We start from the raw sequence: 17,434 nt of genomic DNA on the forward strand, positions 1-17,434 counted from the left end.
GACTGGCAGAGGGCAGGCTGTAACCTCCTGGTGTACAGCCTAGCCTCAGTGCCCTGAGTGGGATGGCACAGCGTGTTTTGTTCCGGGCTGCTCTAGGTTGGTAATGCCAGTGGGACTTTGGGGGATGGAAGGAGATGACATATATATAAGGGCACAGATATACAGTTGCCCAGCACCGTGAGCACAGAGCTGCCCACTGGGCTCCAGTGAAGAGTGTATGGACGTGAGGCCCTGGAAATGGCTGCCCAGGGATAACCCAGTAGTTTCATCTCATGTCATTATTAAACATGTGTATAAAACCTGTCCAAAACCACATCATTGACGTGTTAAGGGAGATCAGAAGATGTGCAAGAAATTTGCTGAAAATGAGTTGTGTTTTTCTTTTTTTTGAGACAGAGCCCCGCTTTGTTGTCCAGGCTAGAGTGCAGTGGTGTGATCATGGCATGGCTCACTGCAACCTCAAACTCCTGGGCTCAAGCAGTCCTCCCACCTCAACTCCCGAGTAGCTGGGACTACAGGTGTGCACCACCATGCCTGGCTAATTTTTAAATTATTTTTTGTAAAGACAGGGTCTTGCTATGTTGCCCATGCCAGCCTTGAACTCCTGGGCTCAAGCAATCCTCCCACCTTGCCCTCCCAAAGCGTTGGGATTACAGGCATGAGCCATCAGGCCTGACTGAAGATGTGCACTTATAAAAACTCTTCACCGTATTCCAACATGTTCCCAGACCTACTGTTGACCCAGAACTAAGCTCACTGGCTGTTGCTCATAAGCACTTCCTGTAAGGGGTACAATGAGAATGTTGGTTGTCCTGTGGTTAGCTCCTGTGATGGAGCAAGCCACTCCATGGTGTACCCTATTATCAGTTCCTGAGCCTAAATCCATGGATCTACGTGAAGGAAATCAATAATCATTTGCTTGCTTGATAAGTTGTAAATTCCCGAAGGTAAGTGATTGCTTCATGAGCATAAGTGAAGTGTCTCTGGAAATGTGCACATTCCTGCAGGAGCACGTTCCACCTCTGCTGCTGTTGGGGCTCCTAGAAAAGGAAGCTCGTACGCTATTAAAGACATCTGTGCAATTGCAAACCTTTCCACACATCCAAGAGTAAGAATGTAAAGTGCAGTCTCTCTAATCCTTCTGCAAGGTATCTGTCAAAAGGTGTCAACAGTGAAGGAAACCTCAGCACATTTGGGAATCCTCCATCTCTACTTCTCCCCACTTGCCGCCCCCTTACCCAATACACAAGCCTTGGTTTAGTTCAGGGCTCTGTGACGTGAAGAGGCAGCAGAGGCACTTAGGAGCCTGTTAGTGAGCAGGGTGTTATGTGGTCACCTTCTCATGCGATCTCTCTGTAGAAGGACTTCATGAAGCAGGTGCAGACCAGCGGCGTGCTGATGGTCTTCTCCCAGGCCTGGATTGAGGAGCTCTACCATCAGGTGCTCGACAGGAACATGCTTGGAGAGGCTGGCTATTGGGGCAGCCCGGAAGATAACAGCCTTCCCCTCATCACAATGCTGACCGGTCAGTGGTTCGTTGCAAGGCCTTGGGGCACGTGGTAGGGTGGGACGGCTCACACTTTAAAGCCTCTTTCAGAGAAGTGTTGGTGCTTGGAGCAGACTCTGAAACAGCACCCACAAAGCTTCCCTGGCAATGGTGACAGTTCCAGGGAAGTGTTATGAGTTCACTTCACGGGAGTTTTCTGTCCCTTTTCCATGTGGGAGTCTGTAGGGTTCACTGTGCCCCATTAGATGAGGACTAACTTAGCACCTTTGTCTGTTGGTGTAAAACCGTAGGCCATATCTATAGGATGTGTAGGCCTAGGATTATTCCTGGAAGTTCTCACATGCTAATAGTTGCCCATATCATTCAGTGTCCTTGGGGTTTACCAATAAATGTAAAATGACTGATTTTAAAGTTGGCTTCCTGGCCAAGTGCTGTGGTTCATGCCTATAATCCTAGCACTTTGGGAGGCCGAGGTGGGTGGATCACCTGAGGTCAGGAGTTCGAGACCAGCCTGGCCAACATGGCAAAACTCCGTCTCTACTAAAAATACAAAAATTAGCTGGGCATGGTGGCAGGTGCCTGTAATCCCAGCTACTTGGGAGGCTAAGGCAGAAGAATCACTTGAACCCGGGAGGCAGAGGCTGCAGTGAACAGAGATCACACCACTGTACTCCAGCCTGGGCAACAGGAGCAAGACCCTGTCTCAAAACAAAAAAAGTTGGTTTCCTTCCATTTATCCATATCAGAGGCCCTCCCTTCCCTTCCCAGCTGTACCAGAATTAATAATAATGCCAAATACTTACCAGCATCCTTGTCTTCAGTGTCCAGAGCTTTTATCTTTTTTAAGAAAATATTTATTCAGGAATAGACACTGCAATGGGAATATGCCCGCCATAGTAAACTATGTGTGTATACAGGGAGGTAAAGGATGACAAAGGTATTTAAAGGAAAAATGAGGAGGATTTCATCATTGTTTTGAGACAATGATCCTTGAGTAAAGGATCAGTAACAAGGGCGGTGCCAGTTTAAGTTGGACAGGCAAGCAGGGGCTGGGCAGATGTCCTCACAGGAGTACTATTTTGTGTAAGGTTGCAATGGCTTGTGAGTTGCAATGGCTTGTGAACAAGTTGGTGCTTTTTGCAGAGTCTCATGTGATAGTTCTCCCTATATATATAATTTCAACTATTACTTTAGACTAAATGGGTACATGTGCAGGTTTGTTACCTGGGCATATTGCATGATGCTGAGGTTTGGGGTCAACTGATCCCATCACCCGGGTACTGAGTATAGTAGCCAACAGTTTTCAACCCTTTCCCTTCCCTCCCTCTCCTGCCTTGCAGTCCCCAGTGTCTGTTGTTACCATCTTGACGTCCATGAGTACCCAGTGTTTAGCTCCCGCTTATAAGTGAGAACATATGGCATTTGGTTTTCTGTTCCTGCATTAACTCGTTTGGGATAATGGCCTTCAGCTATGTCCATGTTGCAACAAAGGACATGATTTTGTTCTTTTTTATGGTTGTGTAGTGTTCCGTGGTGTATATGGGCCACAAGAACTTTTAAAATCCTATTTAACTATTAGAAATTTCACACGAGAGTGTAGAGAGCAGTATGCCATATTGTTGTGGAGCAATATTTTTTGGCAAAAGCCACTTTTCATGGCTTATTGTGGCTCGGCCAGAATGCCAAAGATTGAGGAGTCTGCGAAAGTTTAGTCTGGTCATCGCTTGCCTTAGTAAGTTAGAGCTCCAGGCTTGCCCTGGATTGGCTCTGAGTCCCCAGACTGGGTTTTTTGTTTGTTTAGTTGGTTGGTTGGTTTTTTTGTTTGTTTGTTTTCTTAAGAGTCTAGCTCTGTCCCCCAGGCTGGAGTACAGTGGCGTGATCTCAGCTCACTGCAACCTCCACCTCCCAGGTTCGAGCGATTCTTCTGCCTCAGCCTCCAGAGCAGCTGGAATTACAGGTGCCCACCACCATGCCCGGCTAATTTTTGTATTTTGAGTAGAGATGGGGTTTCACCATGTTGGCCAGGCTGGCCTTGAACTCCTGACCTCAGGTGATCTGCCTGCCTCAGCCTCCCAAAGTGCTGAGATTACAGGCGTGAGCCGCCGCACCCACCCTCCCCAGACTGGTTTCTGATTGCAGTTATCCTCTCCTGGCTCCAGCAGAAGGAGGTTCAGAGCAAGGCCCTGCCTTCTCTGGAGTGTCTGTATCCTCACACAGCTCGGCATTGCTCTGTGCCCAGCAGGAACAGCACAGGGCTGGGCAAGACAGTCCAACTGGGGCACAGAATCTGTTGTCCAAAGGGCATGTTATGTTGCCTATGGTTGGCACTGAGGGCTCTTACAAGGTATCAGAATAAACTAGCAGGTGGAACCCAGCCATGTAGAATTTGGGGTGAGGCACTATTTAGGAATCAGGCAGAAGGTCAGAACATACAGTGAGGTCTGTCCATGGGTGGCAGAGTCCTCATCATTGATTGGCATTTGGAGTCTTGCTTCAAGAACTAGGATGGAACTGGGGAAAGTAAGATTGGGTCTCAAACTTGGGCATCAGGATCACTGGAGAGGTGATCAATTTGTATTTTGTTAATCATTATAGCATTTACATCCATTTGAAAAATAAGCATTCAGGCCGAGCACAGTGGCTCAGGCCAATAATCCTAGGACTTTGGGAGGCCGAGGCGGGTGGATCACTTGAGGTCAGGAGTTCAAGACCAGCCTGGCCAACATGGTGAAACCCCATCTCTACAAAAAAATACAAAAATTAGCTGAGCATGTTGGCCAGCACTTGTAGTCCCAGCTACTTGGGAGGCTAAGGTGGGAGAATCCCTTGAACCTGGGAGGCAGAGGTTGCAGTGAGCTGAGATCGCGTCACTGCACTTCAGCCTGAGCAACAGAGTGAGACTCTGTCTTTAAAAAAAAGAAAAGAAAAGAAAAGAAAAGTAATCATTCAAATGTATGAGAGTCATTTATTTAGTTTACCTATAAGCAATGCTTGATTTCCGTTTGTCTTCACAAACTCCTTTCAGTAGGGATGGCAGGTACTGCCCAGAGCTTATAAGTCTGAGAATTTGGATGAGGATCCTAAACATTCCAGCTTTCATTTGAGAAGACCACAGTTTCTGCCAAAAGTAATCTCTGTGACTCTCTTGCCCGGACCTTAATAAAAGGAGTCATTCAGTACATGTAAAATGAATAAGTAACAGACTATTCGCAGTTCCCATATTCATCAGTCATCACTGTTAATTAGCCATCGCTGTTATTAATGGAACAGTAAGCTCAATTGCTATGTCCATAGGAAAGTTATTTAATTTTAATGATAGAAAAGGGCTTTTCATAAGAATTCAACAAAATAAGGATCTGTGATTCTTTGTGATTCTAAATTCCAGGTATGAAGTGACAAGTGAATCAGAGCAGCAGTTAACCTAGAGTTTGGAGACTTCTATTTGATCTTTTCATTATGTATGAGGAGAAGCAGTGCCAGCAATCTGATGATCAACCCTGTACTAACTGTGGCCATTCCTGATGTCATGTCAGAGTATTGTATAGAACTGTGGAATTTTAGCACAGAAATAAGCTTTGCATTACTTGAATTCATCAGACCTTTACCTAGCACATAGAAAACATTCATTATACTTTGATAAATGAAAATTTCTGGCAAATATCATTAGGCCATTTGACCAGACGTCAAATTAATTTCAGAGAAACGAGTCTGTTTCCACCTTAGCAGCCATATAGATTTTGTCCCTGTTTTGGTTCTGATAGTTGCTGAGGAGTCTCTAGGCTTTTTGTAATTTCTGTAAGAATCAAAGATACGGTGGAACACCATGCAAATAAGTCTCATCCTCTTGGGGTGAGGGTGAAGTCCTAAACTCAGAATTAATACTAATAATTACAGGCAGTGGCTCACACCTGTAATCCCAGCACTTTGGAAGGCAGAGGCGGGAGGATCATTTAAGGTCAGGAGTTAGAGGCCAGCTTGGCCTTCGTGGTGAAACCCCGTCTCTATTAAAAATACAAAAATTAGCTGGGTGTGGTGGCACACACCTGTAATCCCAGCTATCCAGGAGGCTGAGGTATGAGAATCGCTTGAAACTGGGAGGTGGAAGTTGCAGTGAGCTGAGATTGCGCCACTGTACCCCAGCCTGGGTGACAGAGTGAGACCCCGTCTCAAAAACAAACAAACAAAAACAAACAAAAAACCCACAACTACCCTCCTTTCTCATCCCCTCCCTGTGTTGCATTCAGCTATGTTAGTTGCATCCAAGTATGTATATTTCAACTCCATAGTCACTTTTCCAGTGATTACTTCCTTTATACCGAGGAACTTGGGGCCTTGGCGAGCCTGCCTCAGGGCTACAAGGCTGCTTAATTCAGAGCCAAGACTAAAGCTCAGCCTTCTCAACCCAACTCCAGTCCTTTCCTCACCATAATGTTAAAGAGTGGTTTGTTGAGCTAATTCTGTAGAAAAGAATTTGTTTCAACAAAAACTTAAACAGGATAACTGAGGATCCAGTATAGAGCTGGAATGGTATAGAGAGGCCTGGATGGGAGTCAGAAGACATGAATACTAATTATTTCTGTCATCAGCCTCATGGCCTTGAACCATTTACCTACTTTAAACATGGTCATGCATCCTTTAGCAAGGACAGGAACATGTTCTGAGAAATGCATTGTTAGGCAATTTTGTCATTATGTGACCATCATAGAGTGTACTTACACACCTAGGCTAGATGGTATAGCCTATTGCTCCAAGGCTACATACCTGCACCTTGTGTATTGAATACCGTAAGCAGCTGTCATAACAGAGTAGTATTTGTGTATCTAAACATAGAAAAGGTGCAATAAAAGTATGCTATTATAATCTTATGGGACCACTGTCTTATATGCAGTTCATGGTTGACCAAAACGTCATTTTGTGGTGCAGGACTCTGTCTCTTCCTCTGTGAAATAAAAATAATACTGACCTACTTACCTAATTTGAGCTGTTTCGATGATCAAGTGAAAAAATGTTTTGTGAAAACACTTTGAAAATTATAAGGTATTATTGGCAGGGCACGGTGGCTCACACCTGTAATCGCAGCACTTTGGGAGGCCGAGGCAGGCAGATCACAAGGTCAGGAGATCGAGACCATCCTGGCTAACACGGTGAAACCCCCGTACAAAAAATTAGCCGGGCGTGGTGGTGGGCACCTGTAGTCCCAGCTACTCGGGAGGCTGAGGCAGGAGAATGGTGTGAACCCAGGAGGCGGAACTTGCAGCAGTGAGCCGAGATCACGCCACTGCACTCCAGCCTGGGCGACAGAGTGAGACTCCCGTCTCAAAAAAAAAAAGAAAACAAAATTATAAGGTATTATTTATTGTACTTTGCAATCTGACTATGTGATGATCTGACCAAAGAGGCTTATTCTCCTCTTAATTCATGTAAGGAAGCTCTGAAACTAAAGTTCACATCTGGGTAACCTGTACATATAAAATTTGGGAATAATCCATGGTTCTGAATAAAAAGAGCATTTAAGATCAAAATATTCTAAATCAATAGATTTTCTAACAGAGAAATAATAATTTATAATGTACATCTATTTTTAAATAAAGATAGGCAACAATGTAACAGAAGAATAAATACTCCAAAGTGAAATAAAACTAGACTGAGGGAATAAAGCAAAATTTATGATAGTCTCATTAAAGGTTGCTACATGCTTGAAACATAAAAGATACAAGGGATATTTGTTAAAAATGAATATCGTGGTGGCCATTTGCTTGTTTTTGACTGGAGTGTTTTATTTAGGGAAAACTTCTTTCTTTTTCCTTGACAGATATTGACGGCTTAGAGAGCAGTGCCATTGGTGGCCAGCTGATGGCCTCGGCTGCTACAGAGTCTCCTTTTGCCCAGAGCAGGAGAATTGATGACTCCACAGTGGCAGGTAATGACTTGGGTCTTGAGTTTATGAACATCCATACACTGCATTTGTTACCAGCAATTACATTGTTATGTGGTGACTTGAATCAGGATTTTGTCTTGGTTAGAAAAAGTAATTGGGCCGGGCGCGGTGGCTCACGCCTGTAATCCCAGCACTTTGGGAGGCCGAGGCGGGCAGATCACGAGGTCAGGAGATCCAGACCATCCTGGCTAACACGGTGAAACCACGTCTCTACTAAAAATACAAAAAATTAGCCGGGCGTGGTGGTGGGCACCTGTAGTCCCAGCTACTCGGGAGGCTGAGGCAGGAGAATGGCGTGAACCCGGGAGGCGGAGCTTTCAGTGAGCCGAGATTGCACCACTGCACTCCAGCCTGGGTGACAGAACGAGACTCTGTCTCAAAAAAAAAAAAAAAAGAAAAAGTAATTGATGGAAGTTACTTAGCATCATTCAGCTGATAATGCAACATTTATTATTTATAAGAACAAAGTGAAACATAATCCCATATAATCCATTGTTATATTTCCTGTTGTAGAATTGCATGCAACTGAGTACTGCTCATTTGATAGCAAGAGAATGTGACGTCATTCATTGCCAGGTTGTTTTTGTCTCTAGAAAATGACACACACCCCTCCATGTTCCAGGCGTGGCATTTGCTCGCTATATTCTGGTGGGCTGCTGGAAGAACTTGATCGATACTTTATCAACCCCACTGACTGGTCGAATGGCGGGGAGCTCCAAAGGGCTGGCCTTCATTCTGGGAGCTGAAGGCATCAAAGAGCAGAACCAGAAGGAGCGGGACGCCATCTGCATGAGCCTCGACGGGCTGCGGAAAGCCGCACGGCTGAGCTGCGCTCTAGGTACCAGCGGGAGTAGTGTTCCCTGGCTGTGGTCCTGCAGAACTCACTGGGAATGACCCAGCAGGGTGGGGCAGGGGGACCCTTTAGAAGGGGTTCTGCTAGGTGAATGGTTAGAGGATATACTCAGTCAAGAAGTCATTGTGTGTCTCCTCTGAAGGGGTTGCTGCTAACTGCGCCTCAGCCCTTGCCCAGATGGCAGCTGCCTCCTGTGTCCAAGAAGAAAAAGAAGAGAGGGAGGCCCAAGAACCCAGTGATGCCATCACACAAGGTAACAACTGGAGGGCCAGAACCCACCTGATGCCTTGGGTGCAGTATGCACACACCTGCACAGGCCTACACACGCCAGCCAACACTCGTGCCTGTTATGTGTGTGATGCCCAGTATGTATACACCACTGATCACGAGATCCTATTGAGCCACAGGCTTGGGTCTCTTCTATGTGGGTGACCTACAGAAGATCTCTCTGGAGAATGAGAGACATACTGACCCCTGGTGGCAAGGAAAGTGCAGCAGGCCCAGAGGGACCCACCTAGCTGAACTGTTCACACCTGTCATCTAGTCACTGGCTTTGGCACTTCACCCAAGTGCACACTTGAAGACCCTTCGGGTTATAGTGGGGAAGGCAGATTGGCCAGTTTTCTAAAGGGGAAATTAAACAGATGAAGAAAATTCATGAGGGGAGGCTCAGGAAGAAGAGGCTCTTATCAGAGAAAAATCTGAGCTTTGTGAACTCGAGAAATGGCTGATTTTTAACTTGATGAAATCAGTGAGTCAGTGAAGCTGATGATTATCTGAATCTAAGGGAAAAGAATGACCATCCTGGTAGCAACAGAAGATACAAGGCAGGCAGCAAACAAAAGGAAAAATGCCAGCTTGGTCCAAATTGTGTAACTACTATCAGATATGTACAGTAACAAGTCACTGAGTCAGCTGTACATTTTTAGCTGAGAAACACAATTTAGGTCCGTGTTTCTCAGACTTGAATAAAATTTAGAGACCCATTTGAAAACAAAATTGCTCTCACAGATCCCCAGTGTTAACTGAAAAAGGAGTCTCACAATTTTACTTAAGTATTTTACAACCATGAACTACATAAAAATCCTTACATTCACAGTTCTTTAAAAAAAAAAAAACCCACAAAACCAAGACCACGATATTCAGATTAAAAACAAATAAAAAATAAGATTAAGTCCGGGCACAGTGGCTTACGCCTGTAATCCCAGTACTTTGAGAGGTCGAGGAAAGCGGATCACTTGAGCCCAGGAGTTCAAGACCAGCCTGGGCAACATAGCAAAACCCTGTCTCTACTAAAAATACAGAAATTAACCAGGCATGGTGGCATGTGCCTGTAGTCCCAGCTACTCGGGAGGCTGAGGTGGGAGGATCACCTGAGCCTGGGGAGGTTCAGGTTGCAGTGAGCAATAATCATTCCGTTGCACTCTAGCCTGGGTGACAGAGTGAGACCCTATCTCAAAAACATAGATAAAACAGCCAGGCGCAGTGGCTTACACTTGTAATCCCAGCACTTTGGGAGGCTAAGGTGGGCGGATCATTTGAGGTCAGGAGTTTGAGACCAGCCTGGCCAACATGGTGAAAGAAACCCCGTCTCTACTAAAAAATACAAAAATTAGCTGGGCATGGTGGTGGGTGCCTGTAATCTCAGCTACTTCAGAGGCTGAGGCAGAACAATTGCTTGAACCTGGGAGAGGTTGCAGTGAACCAAGATGATGCCACTGCACTCCAGCCTGGGTAACAGAGTAAGACACCATCTCAAATAAATAAATAAAATTAGTATCACATTTATGAGACAAATGATGTTTTGCTAAAAATCACTTTGCTCCTTACATTAGGAGATGGTTTGGATTCCGTTGAGGTTGGCTTGCTGTATTTCTGGGTTCTGGACCATCACTTAGTTATCCCACCACATGCAATGACTTGAAACCTTTGTTCAAGGAGGACACTGTGGTTTGGCCTTGCCTTAGCATTTTGCATTACTGACATCTGAAGTCACCTTCTGCATTCTTTCTCATTAGTCATCTACAATTTTTTTTTTTTCTTTTGAGACCGAGTTTCACTCTTGTTGCCCAGGCTGGAGAGCAATGGCACCATCTCGGCTTACTGCAATCTCCGCCTCCCAGGTTCAAGCTATTCTCCTGCCCCAGCCTCCGGAGTAGCTGGGATTACAGGCATGTGCCACCATGACCGGCTAATTTTGTATTTTCAGTAGAGACAGGGTTTCTCCATGTTGTTCAAGCTGGTCTCGAACTCCCAACCTCAGGTGATCCACCTGCCTTGGACTCCCAATGTGCTGGGATTACAGATGTGAGCCACCACACCCAGGCTACAATTTTTTAAAGTATTATTTGGAGTTCACAAATACAAACTCAAGGGATGAAATGAAATTGGTCATTTTCAGTGATAGAGCAGTCATTCTGGTGCTCAAAATATACGTAAATAAGTTGTTTTAGAGATGATGATCATAATGAGAGCCTAACATTACAATAATCTCAGAGAAAACTTGCAGAAAGCCAGGAATTCTTCCATTTGACCAATTTTTGGGAAGGGTGAAAGGTCTGGGCCCAGATGGTTTTAGCTGGAATTGGCTCATGAAACCCATCCACACTGCTGTGCCTGACCCAGAGCCCATGAAAGGGCCTGGAAGGAATGGCACCTGCCAGCTCAGGATCCATCCCACTTCTGGAGCTGGAGAGCTGGGGTCACCAGCACGTGGGACCTGCTGGCTGGGTGGTTTGCATGATGGTCCGCAAGGACCTACTGTGGAGGTGCTTGCTGCCACTGAAGTCTGTCCTTTCCCTTTTGCCCTTGCATGACACACATTCTTTCATTTTCATTCTTTCTGTCTCCCTTACTCAACCTGTTATTTTAATAAATGTCTTTCTGGCACAGTGAAACTAAAAGTGGAGCAGAAACTGGAGCAGATTGGGAAGGTGCAGGGGGTGTGGCTGCACACTGCCCACGTCTTGTGCATGGAGGCCATCCTCAGCGTAGGCCTGGAGATGGGAAGCCACAACCCGGACTGCTGGCCACACGTGTTCAGGTGCATGACGGGCTCCCACCCCCAGATGGCACTAACCCTGCCTCGGGAAACCTGGAGTGGGCTGTGGCGGGTGGAGAGGGGTGGCCTTAAGAGCCTGCCAGCATGTAAATCAATTATAACAATTCACAGAGTTTGATTAAACTTCAAATGAGACGTGAAAAGAGAAGAGGGAATAAGGGCCCAACTAAATGTATGTTTTGAAGAACAGGGGACAGAACTGGGTCTGAGGAATTGTGACTTTTCTATTGACATTTTTATGAGAGAAAGAAGGAAGAAAAACCAATTAAATAATTGATTGAGATGACTAAGTTAAGTGAATACTGTGCAAATCTAAAACTGGTCCTGTCTCCTCAATATTACATTGCTGTATGTTTATCAATGTCCTCTTTACTTAAAGAAGGATTTCAGATAGCTTATTTGGATACATAAAATACAAGATACCTACTTTTAATTTAGCTAGACTGAAACAAAACAAAACAAAAAATAGTACACCTCTGCCAAAGACAGGCCAAAAATTTGGCTCTAAGCATTGTAGCATCAAAGTGAAAAGAAACTCCCAGTGAGTTATATAGTGCACAGTGCCTGTAAGATGAAAACCAGCAATAGCTCCAGAGTCCAAGTCCTCTTACAACTAAGACTGAAAGCACGTCTCCCCAAGCATTGCATCAGGACAGACCCAGTACCGTGGAAGGAGCACTGCCCATGGAACAGGGCGGGGGCTGGCCACACTGTTCCTTCTCCTTCTCTACAGCACACGCCTCACACTCACTCCAAACCCAGGTCTAGGCAGAGCAGGCATGGGGCAAGAGTGGCCAGGGCAATGGCCAATGGCCCAGGGCACCAGCCAGAGCTGGGTTCAGTTTCACATCTTCAAAGCAAATATAGCCATGAGTGTTTGTTGAGCAAAATGGTTCTATTATGAAGGCTGCTGACCTGCTGCTCTTTATTGCTCTAACAAGAAAAAAAAAGAAAAAAGAAAATAAAAAGGCTCTCCTGGTACACAAGCAGCGGGTAAGGGATTGAAAAATTCCTTGATTCTAGAACATCAGAGAGGATTATCCATGATGCTCTTTACCAGTAAACGGACTTACTCCGAGATGAGGGACCTTGCGAACCATCTTCGTCCCAGGTTCTGTTGGGAACAAACCATTTAGAAGTTGGCAGTTGTAGCACATGTGGTGACCCTTTTCTGTGTTTGCCATAATTCGGTGACTGCCCTCCCACCCAGCCGCCACCCACCCCACCCAGACTTGAGTTATGTGGCGCCATCGGGACCAGGCAGGATGTGGCTGGGCAGAACCCACTGTGGCTAGTTGGCCTCTCCGTCATAGGTATGGCCATTCTGGGATCCCATCGTAAGGAAACGCTTCCCAACTCCTAATCAGAGCCCTATATGGAGGGAAAGAGGGTGCCTGGGGAAAAATGGCTCAAACAGCAGGAGGGCAGATAAGCCAGTAAGCCGGATGAGGCAGGGGGACTGGATGAACTGGGCTTCATTGCCTGTCTTTCTCCCAGCCTGGGGTGGGAGAACCCAAATAATCCTTTACCCATTTCAAGGCTGTCTGGTCCAACTCAAATACTACTAATAATAATGCTGTGTGACATGAGAACACAGGAGGGAAGGACTGACTGTCATCACAGGAAAGAGGAAAGCTGGGGAGCTTGCAGAGCTGGCTGCATTTCCTTTGTCTGGCACTGTGGGGTTTATGGAGCTGCCGGGGTGAGCTGCAGCGCCTAACAGCTGCTTGTCTGTGCTCTTTCTAGGGTGTGTGAATACGTGGGCACCCTGGAGCACAACCACTTCAGCGATGGTGCCTCGCAGCCCCCTCTGACCATCAGCCAGCCCCAGAAGGCCACTGGAAGCGCTGGCCTCCTTGGGGACCCCGAGTGTGAGGGCTCGCCCCCCGAGCACAGCCCAGAGCAGGGGCGCTCCCTGAGCACGGCCCCTGTCGTCCAGCCCCTGTCCATCCAGGACCTCGTCCGGGAAGGCAGCCGGGGTCGGGCCTCCGACTTCCGCGGCGGGAGCCTCATGAGCGGGAGCAGCGCGGCCAAGGTGGTGCTCACCCTCTCCACGCAAGCCGACAGGTGCGCGGCGCCGGCCTCCCACGCCCCGGGAGCCTGCTTACCAGGCGACACCCACATCCATCTGGTTTCAGTCATGCCAGGGACGACCCATTTGTTAGCCAATCACTTAAATCTCTTCCATCTTTTTCAAGCTTAGTTCTCTCTACCATTACATCCATACTTGGAATGAAACGTTTTCTACTAACACTGGAGGGTCTGAGGTAGGCCACCTGGGGTCAAAGCGCTGCGCTTACTCTGGGATCTCAGGCAACCTTACCTCCCTGGGCCCTGCCTGGCTTCTCCATTGGTAAAATAGGGTCATTTTTTAAAAAGTAATTCTGTCACCGTGTAGTTGTGTGGGTAAATTAATTAGTAACTTGATGCACCTGGAGCGGAGCTTGGAAAATGGTAAAAATCCTCTATTATGATTATGGCTGTTTTCAAAAATCCCACATGCATGTGTTACTTATTGATGCCCAACAACCATGCGAAGGTGAAGAGGGAAAATCACCAATCGCCTCAACTGTTTGGTGGTACTTCCTGAGGTTGAAAGTGCTTTTGGTCACCAATCACACACAGTTCCACCTCACTTACCTCTTCAGCGTTTGGTCACTGTGTCCCAGACCCCCGGCACGGGCACAGGGAGGACCGTCAGGAAGGGGACAGGAGTGGGAGGAGCACTCCCTGGGCCAGGACTCAGATTGACCTGAGTTCCTGTCCTGGCTTTGCACTCCCCAGCTGCCGGGTCATGTCTGTAGACATAGCTGCACTGAGGCTGTTTCTCCATCTACTAACCCACTACCATAATTGCTTTTTGCTGCTTATCCAAGCTGGCTGTGAAAATGTTTTAGAATCTGGAAAGTAATATACAGGTGTCAGGTGGAATATAATATTCATCACTATTTTCTTACTAGGAAGGAGGGAGGAGAAATGGTCAATAGGACCCAGAAACCAAATGGTATCAAAATTGGAAGTTACAAAATAGCAAGAAAAATATATTTGTTTCAATAATTTATAAACATTTAATCTGCTAATTCCCATCTTAAAACTTGCGTGTCTCATTTTCCTCTTTCAAGAAGGACTCATGATTCCATTTCTATTAGAGACCCTCTCCCTGAAGCAGCTCATGGTGCCCCCACAGCACTGTTTGCCCTGCGGTGTCACTAGGCTTGGAGGGCAGATGGCAGGGTGACCCAAGAGCCATGGAAGGCTCACCTGGCACATTGCTCATTGTGGCCTCATAAAACAGATATTTGATCTTTACCATTCTTCATTCCCGTGACCTTCAAATCCTCCCCTAAATTCTGCTACTGTGCTCCCCGCCTTCCTAAATCCTTCTGCTGGCAAGGTCTGTGCCCAGCTGAGTGGAAAAAAAAAAGAACCTGTAAGACCCATCATATTGGGGAACATTCTTTCTTCCAAATAGATACTTGAGTTCCCATCACATCCAGGCCTTTGGGTGTGTATGAGGCCAGTCCCCGCCCTGGAGGGGGGCTTATAGGATCTACTGTTAGCTGTTTTTGTATCCTTTCCAGCATTATACTCATAAATTATAGACAAACAAAACCTTATTCATTAATTTACTGGGGTTTTTTGACATCATTTATGAAATTGAAGCTAATTCTGAAGATTCCATTCCCAATTACTCAGTTTCTGGGAACAACGCCTTGCCATCTTTCAGCTTCTTGCCAAGCATTTTATGAGTGCCTACCATAGCAGAGCTAGACCATGAGGGCACAAAGATATTTTTAAATATATTCTTTGTGCCTTTGAATTAAAATCTCACAGTTAGAGCAGACTTGTACACAGTTAGAATAGACAGAATAATACCATACATTTGTCTACAGTGTTTACACAGCATTTGCATTAATCACATCAACAAAATTACCATAATCATTCTGCCATAAAGACCTTGCTGAATTGTTTCCAAAGAACACATCTCTTTCTGTTTGCATCCAGGCTCTTTGAAGATGCTACGGATAAGTTGAACCTCATGGCCTTGGGAGGTTTTCTTTACCAGCTGAAGAAAGCATCGCAGTCTCAGCTTTTCCATTCTGTTACAGATACAGTTGATTACTCTCTGGCAATGCCAGGTAATTCTTTCCCTGAATAAACCATATGCCAGGAGGTTAGCAGGAAACAGCCCAGGCCTCTATCACCAGCAGCGTGCCTGAAGATTTGACTCCACATTCCCTTTGCTTACACTCACACAAGCTAAGCCCAAGTATAGATTTGTCTCCAGATTTCGAGGCATCCTGTGTGAGGGGTGGTGTAACTCTTTGTGAATGGAAACGTTGCTGCTACCACATCTATGAGAATTCCCACGGGAGCTGGACTAGGTTGTCCTGCTAAGTTTTGTGCTTGTGGTAGAAATTGTGTGGCTCCTTAGGGTGCAGATAGCTTCCTTCACATGAGGGTGGAGCTTTTCTGCGTATCACAAACCACACCACACACCTCTGTCCAGCCAGCCGGACAGAGGTGGTTTGTGATATGCAGAAGCAACCACTAATTCCAAAAGGGGTGGTGAAAGAGGAAACTGCATACCACTCTTGCAAAACTGATCTCAGAGGCATATCCCATTAATGATGGGTCAGTATCCCTGTTGTCTCCAATGAGGCCAGGTGAAGAAATAAGGCCCTCTTGAAGGCCAATCTTGTGGAAGACAAAGTAGAGTTGTTCTGAATTGTCCAAGGGTCCCAAAGCGTTGGCAGGTTGCTCACGGATGGAATTGTTCATCAACAGCACAAGTGGTTGTCCTGAAACAGTGAGTACCTTGTCCCAGATGAGTTCAGGCAGAGACCGGGAGCCATGTGCTGGGGACGCACCTTAGTGACATGTTGGACTGCACAACCTCTGAGGTCCCTTCTATCCTTCGGAATCTAAAGTTCTAAGTGCGGTATATTTGATTTTTTCACCCTTGCTGCAGATTTAGATTTGAGAACCACAGTTGTTTCCCCACTAGTTTTTAATAGACTTTAAAACCTGAGCTATATAAAGCCAACCTCCCAGGCCCATAAGACTTTCAGAGAATCTCTGAGCCTGGGGGTAATCTTCAAAGTCTTTCGCATTGGAGAAAACAGTAGACTCTGAGCTTACAAAGAACACAATGAGCAGGGGCCAGGAAGGGTCGGTAAATCTAGAAAGAGGGAGACTTACTTCGGAATCAATCAGGCAGGAATATAAAATGCAGCCTCCAACATTTACCAGCCACAGCATCTGAGGCAAGTCATATCACCTTTCAGACATTCAATTTTCTACTCTGTAAAATAGCAATAATTATATTTTCTTCTTAAAAGAAAATATAGGCCAGGTGTGGCGGCTCATGCCTATAATCCCAGCACTTTAGGAGGCCGAGGCGGGCAGATCACCTGAGGTCAGGAGTTCGAGACAAGCCTGACCAATATGGTGAAACCCTGTCTCTACTAAGAATGCAAAAAAAGTTAGCCGGGCGTCATGGCATGTGCCTGTAGCCCCAGCTACTCGGGAGGCTGAGACAGGAGAACTGCTTGAACCCGGGAGGCGGAGGTTGCAGTGAGCCGAGATTGCACCACTGCACTCCAGCCCGGGCGACAGAGTGAGACTCCCTCAAAAAAGAAAAAAAAGAAAGAAAATATAATTGCTTTAAAAATTAAAGTTATTAAAGACTTACAGAACCAACACAGTGTCTGATGCAGGGTAAACATCCATGATTATTACAGGTTGAGTATCCCTAATCCAAAAATCCAAAATCCAAAACTTTTTAAGCACTGGCATGATGCCACAAGTGGAAAGTTCCACACCTGACCTCATGTGATAGGTCACACTTGAAATGCAGGCATGCAACACAGTTTATTGAGGGTCCCCAAGGGGTACAAAAATTGCCTTCAGGCTGTGTGTAAAGGTATATATGAAACAGAAATGAATTTTGTGTTTAGACTTGGGTCCCATCCCCAGTAGGAAGCAGAGGAGAGGCAATAGGACATGAGCAGGGAGAGAGCGGGGAAGATGAAGGTGACAGTGGCAAAGAAGTAGCCCAAGATCAGGGTAGGC

At 46.1% G+C, this 17,434-nt stretch overlaps 1 protein-coding gene across 2 annotated transcripts in view; it reads left to right on the forward strand.

Annotated features, from left to right (window-relative positions):
• ARFGEF3 (ARFGEF family member 3) overlaps positions 1-17,434 on the forward strand; it is a 182,658-nt gene that overhangs the window by 116,578 nt on the left and 48,646 nt on the right. For both annotated transcript variants that reach the window (XM_019029912.4, XM_063707892.1), the window contains 7 exons: positions 1,360-1,525; positions 7,320-7,427; positions 8,068-8,283; positions 8,441-8,551; positions 11,191-11,341; positions 13,106-13,426; positions 15,365-15,498. In XM_019029912.4, coding sequence (XP_018885457.2) covers positions 1,360-1,525; positions 7,320-7,427; positions 8,068-8,283; positions 8,441-8,551; positions 11,191-11,341; positions 13,106-13,426; positions 15,365-15,498 — 1,207 coding nt within the window. The remainder of the gene's footprint in view (positions 1-1,359; positions 1,526-7,319; positions 7,428-8,067; positions 8,284-8,440; positions 8,552-11,190; positions 11,342-13,105; positions 13,427-15,364; positions 15,499-17,434) is intronic.

This window comes from Gorilla gorilla, chromosome 5 (genome assembly GCF_029281585.2).
Source record: "Gorilla gorilla gorilla isolate KB3781 chromosome 5, NHGRI_mGorGor1-v2.1_pri, whole genome shotgun sequence".
Lineage (NCBI taxonomy): Eukaryota > Metazoa > Chordata > Mammalia > Primates > Hominidae > Gorilla > Gorilla gorilla.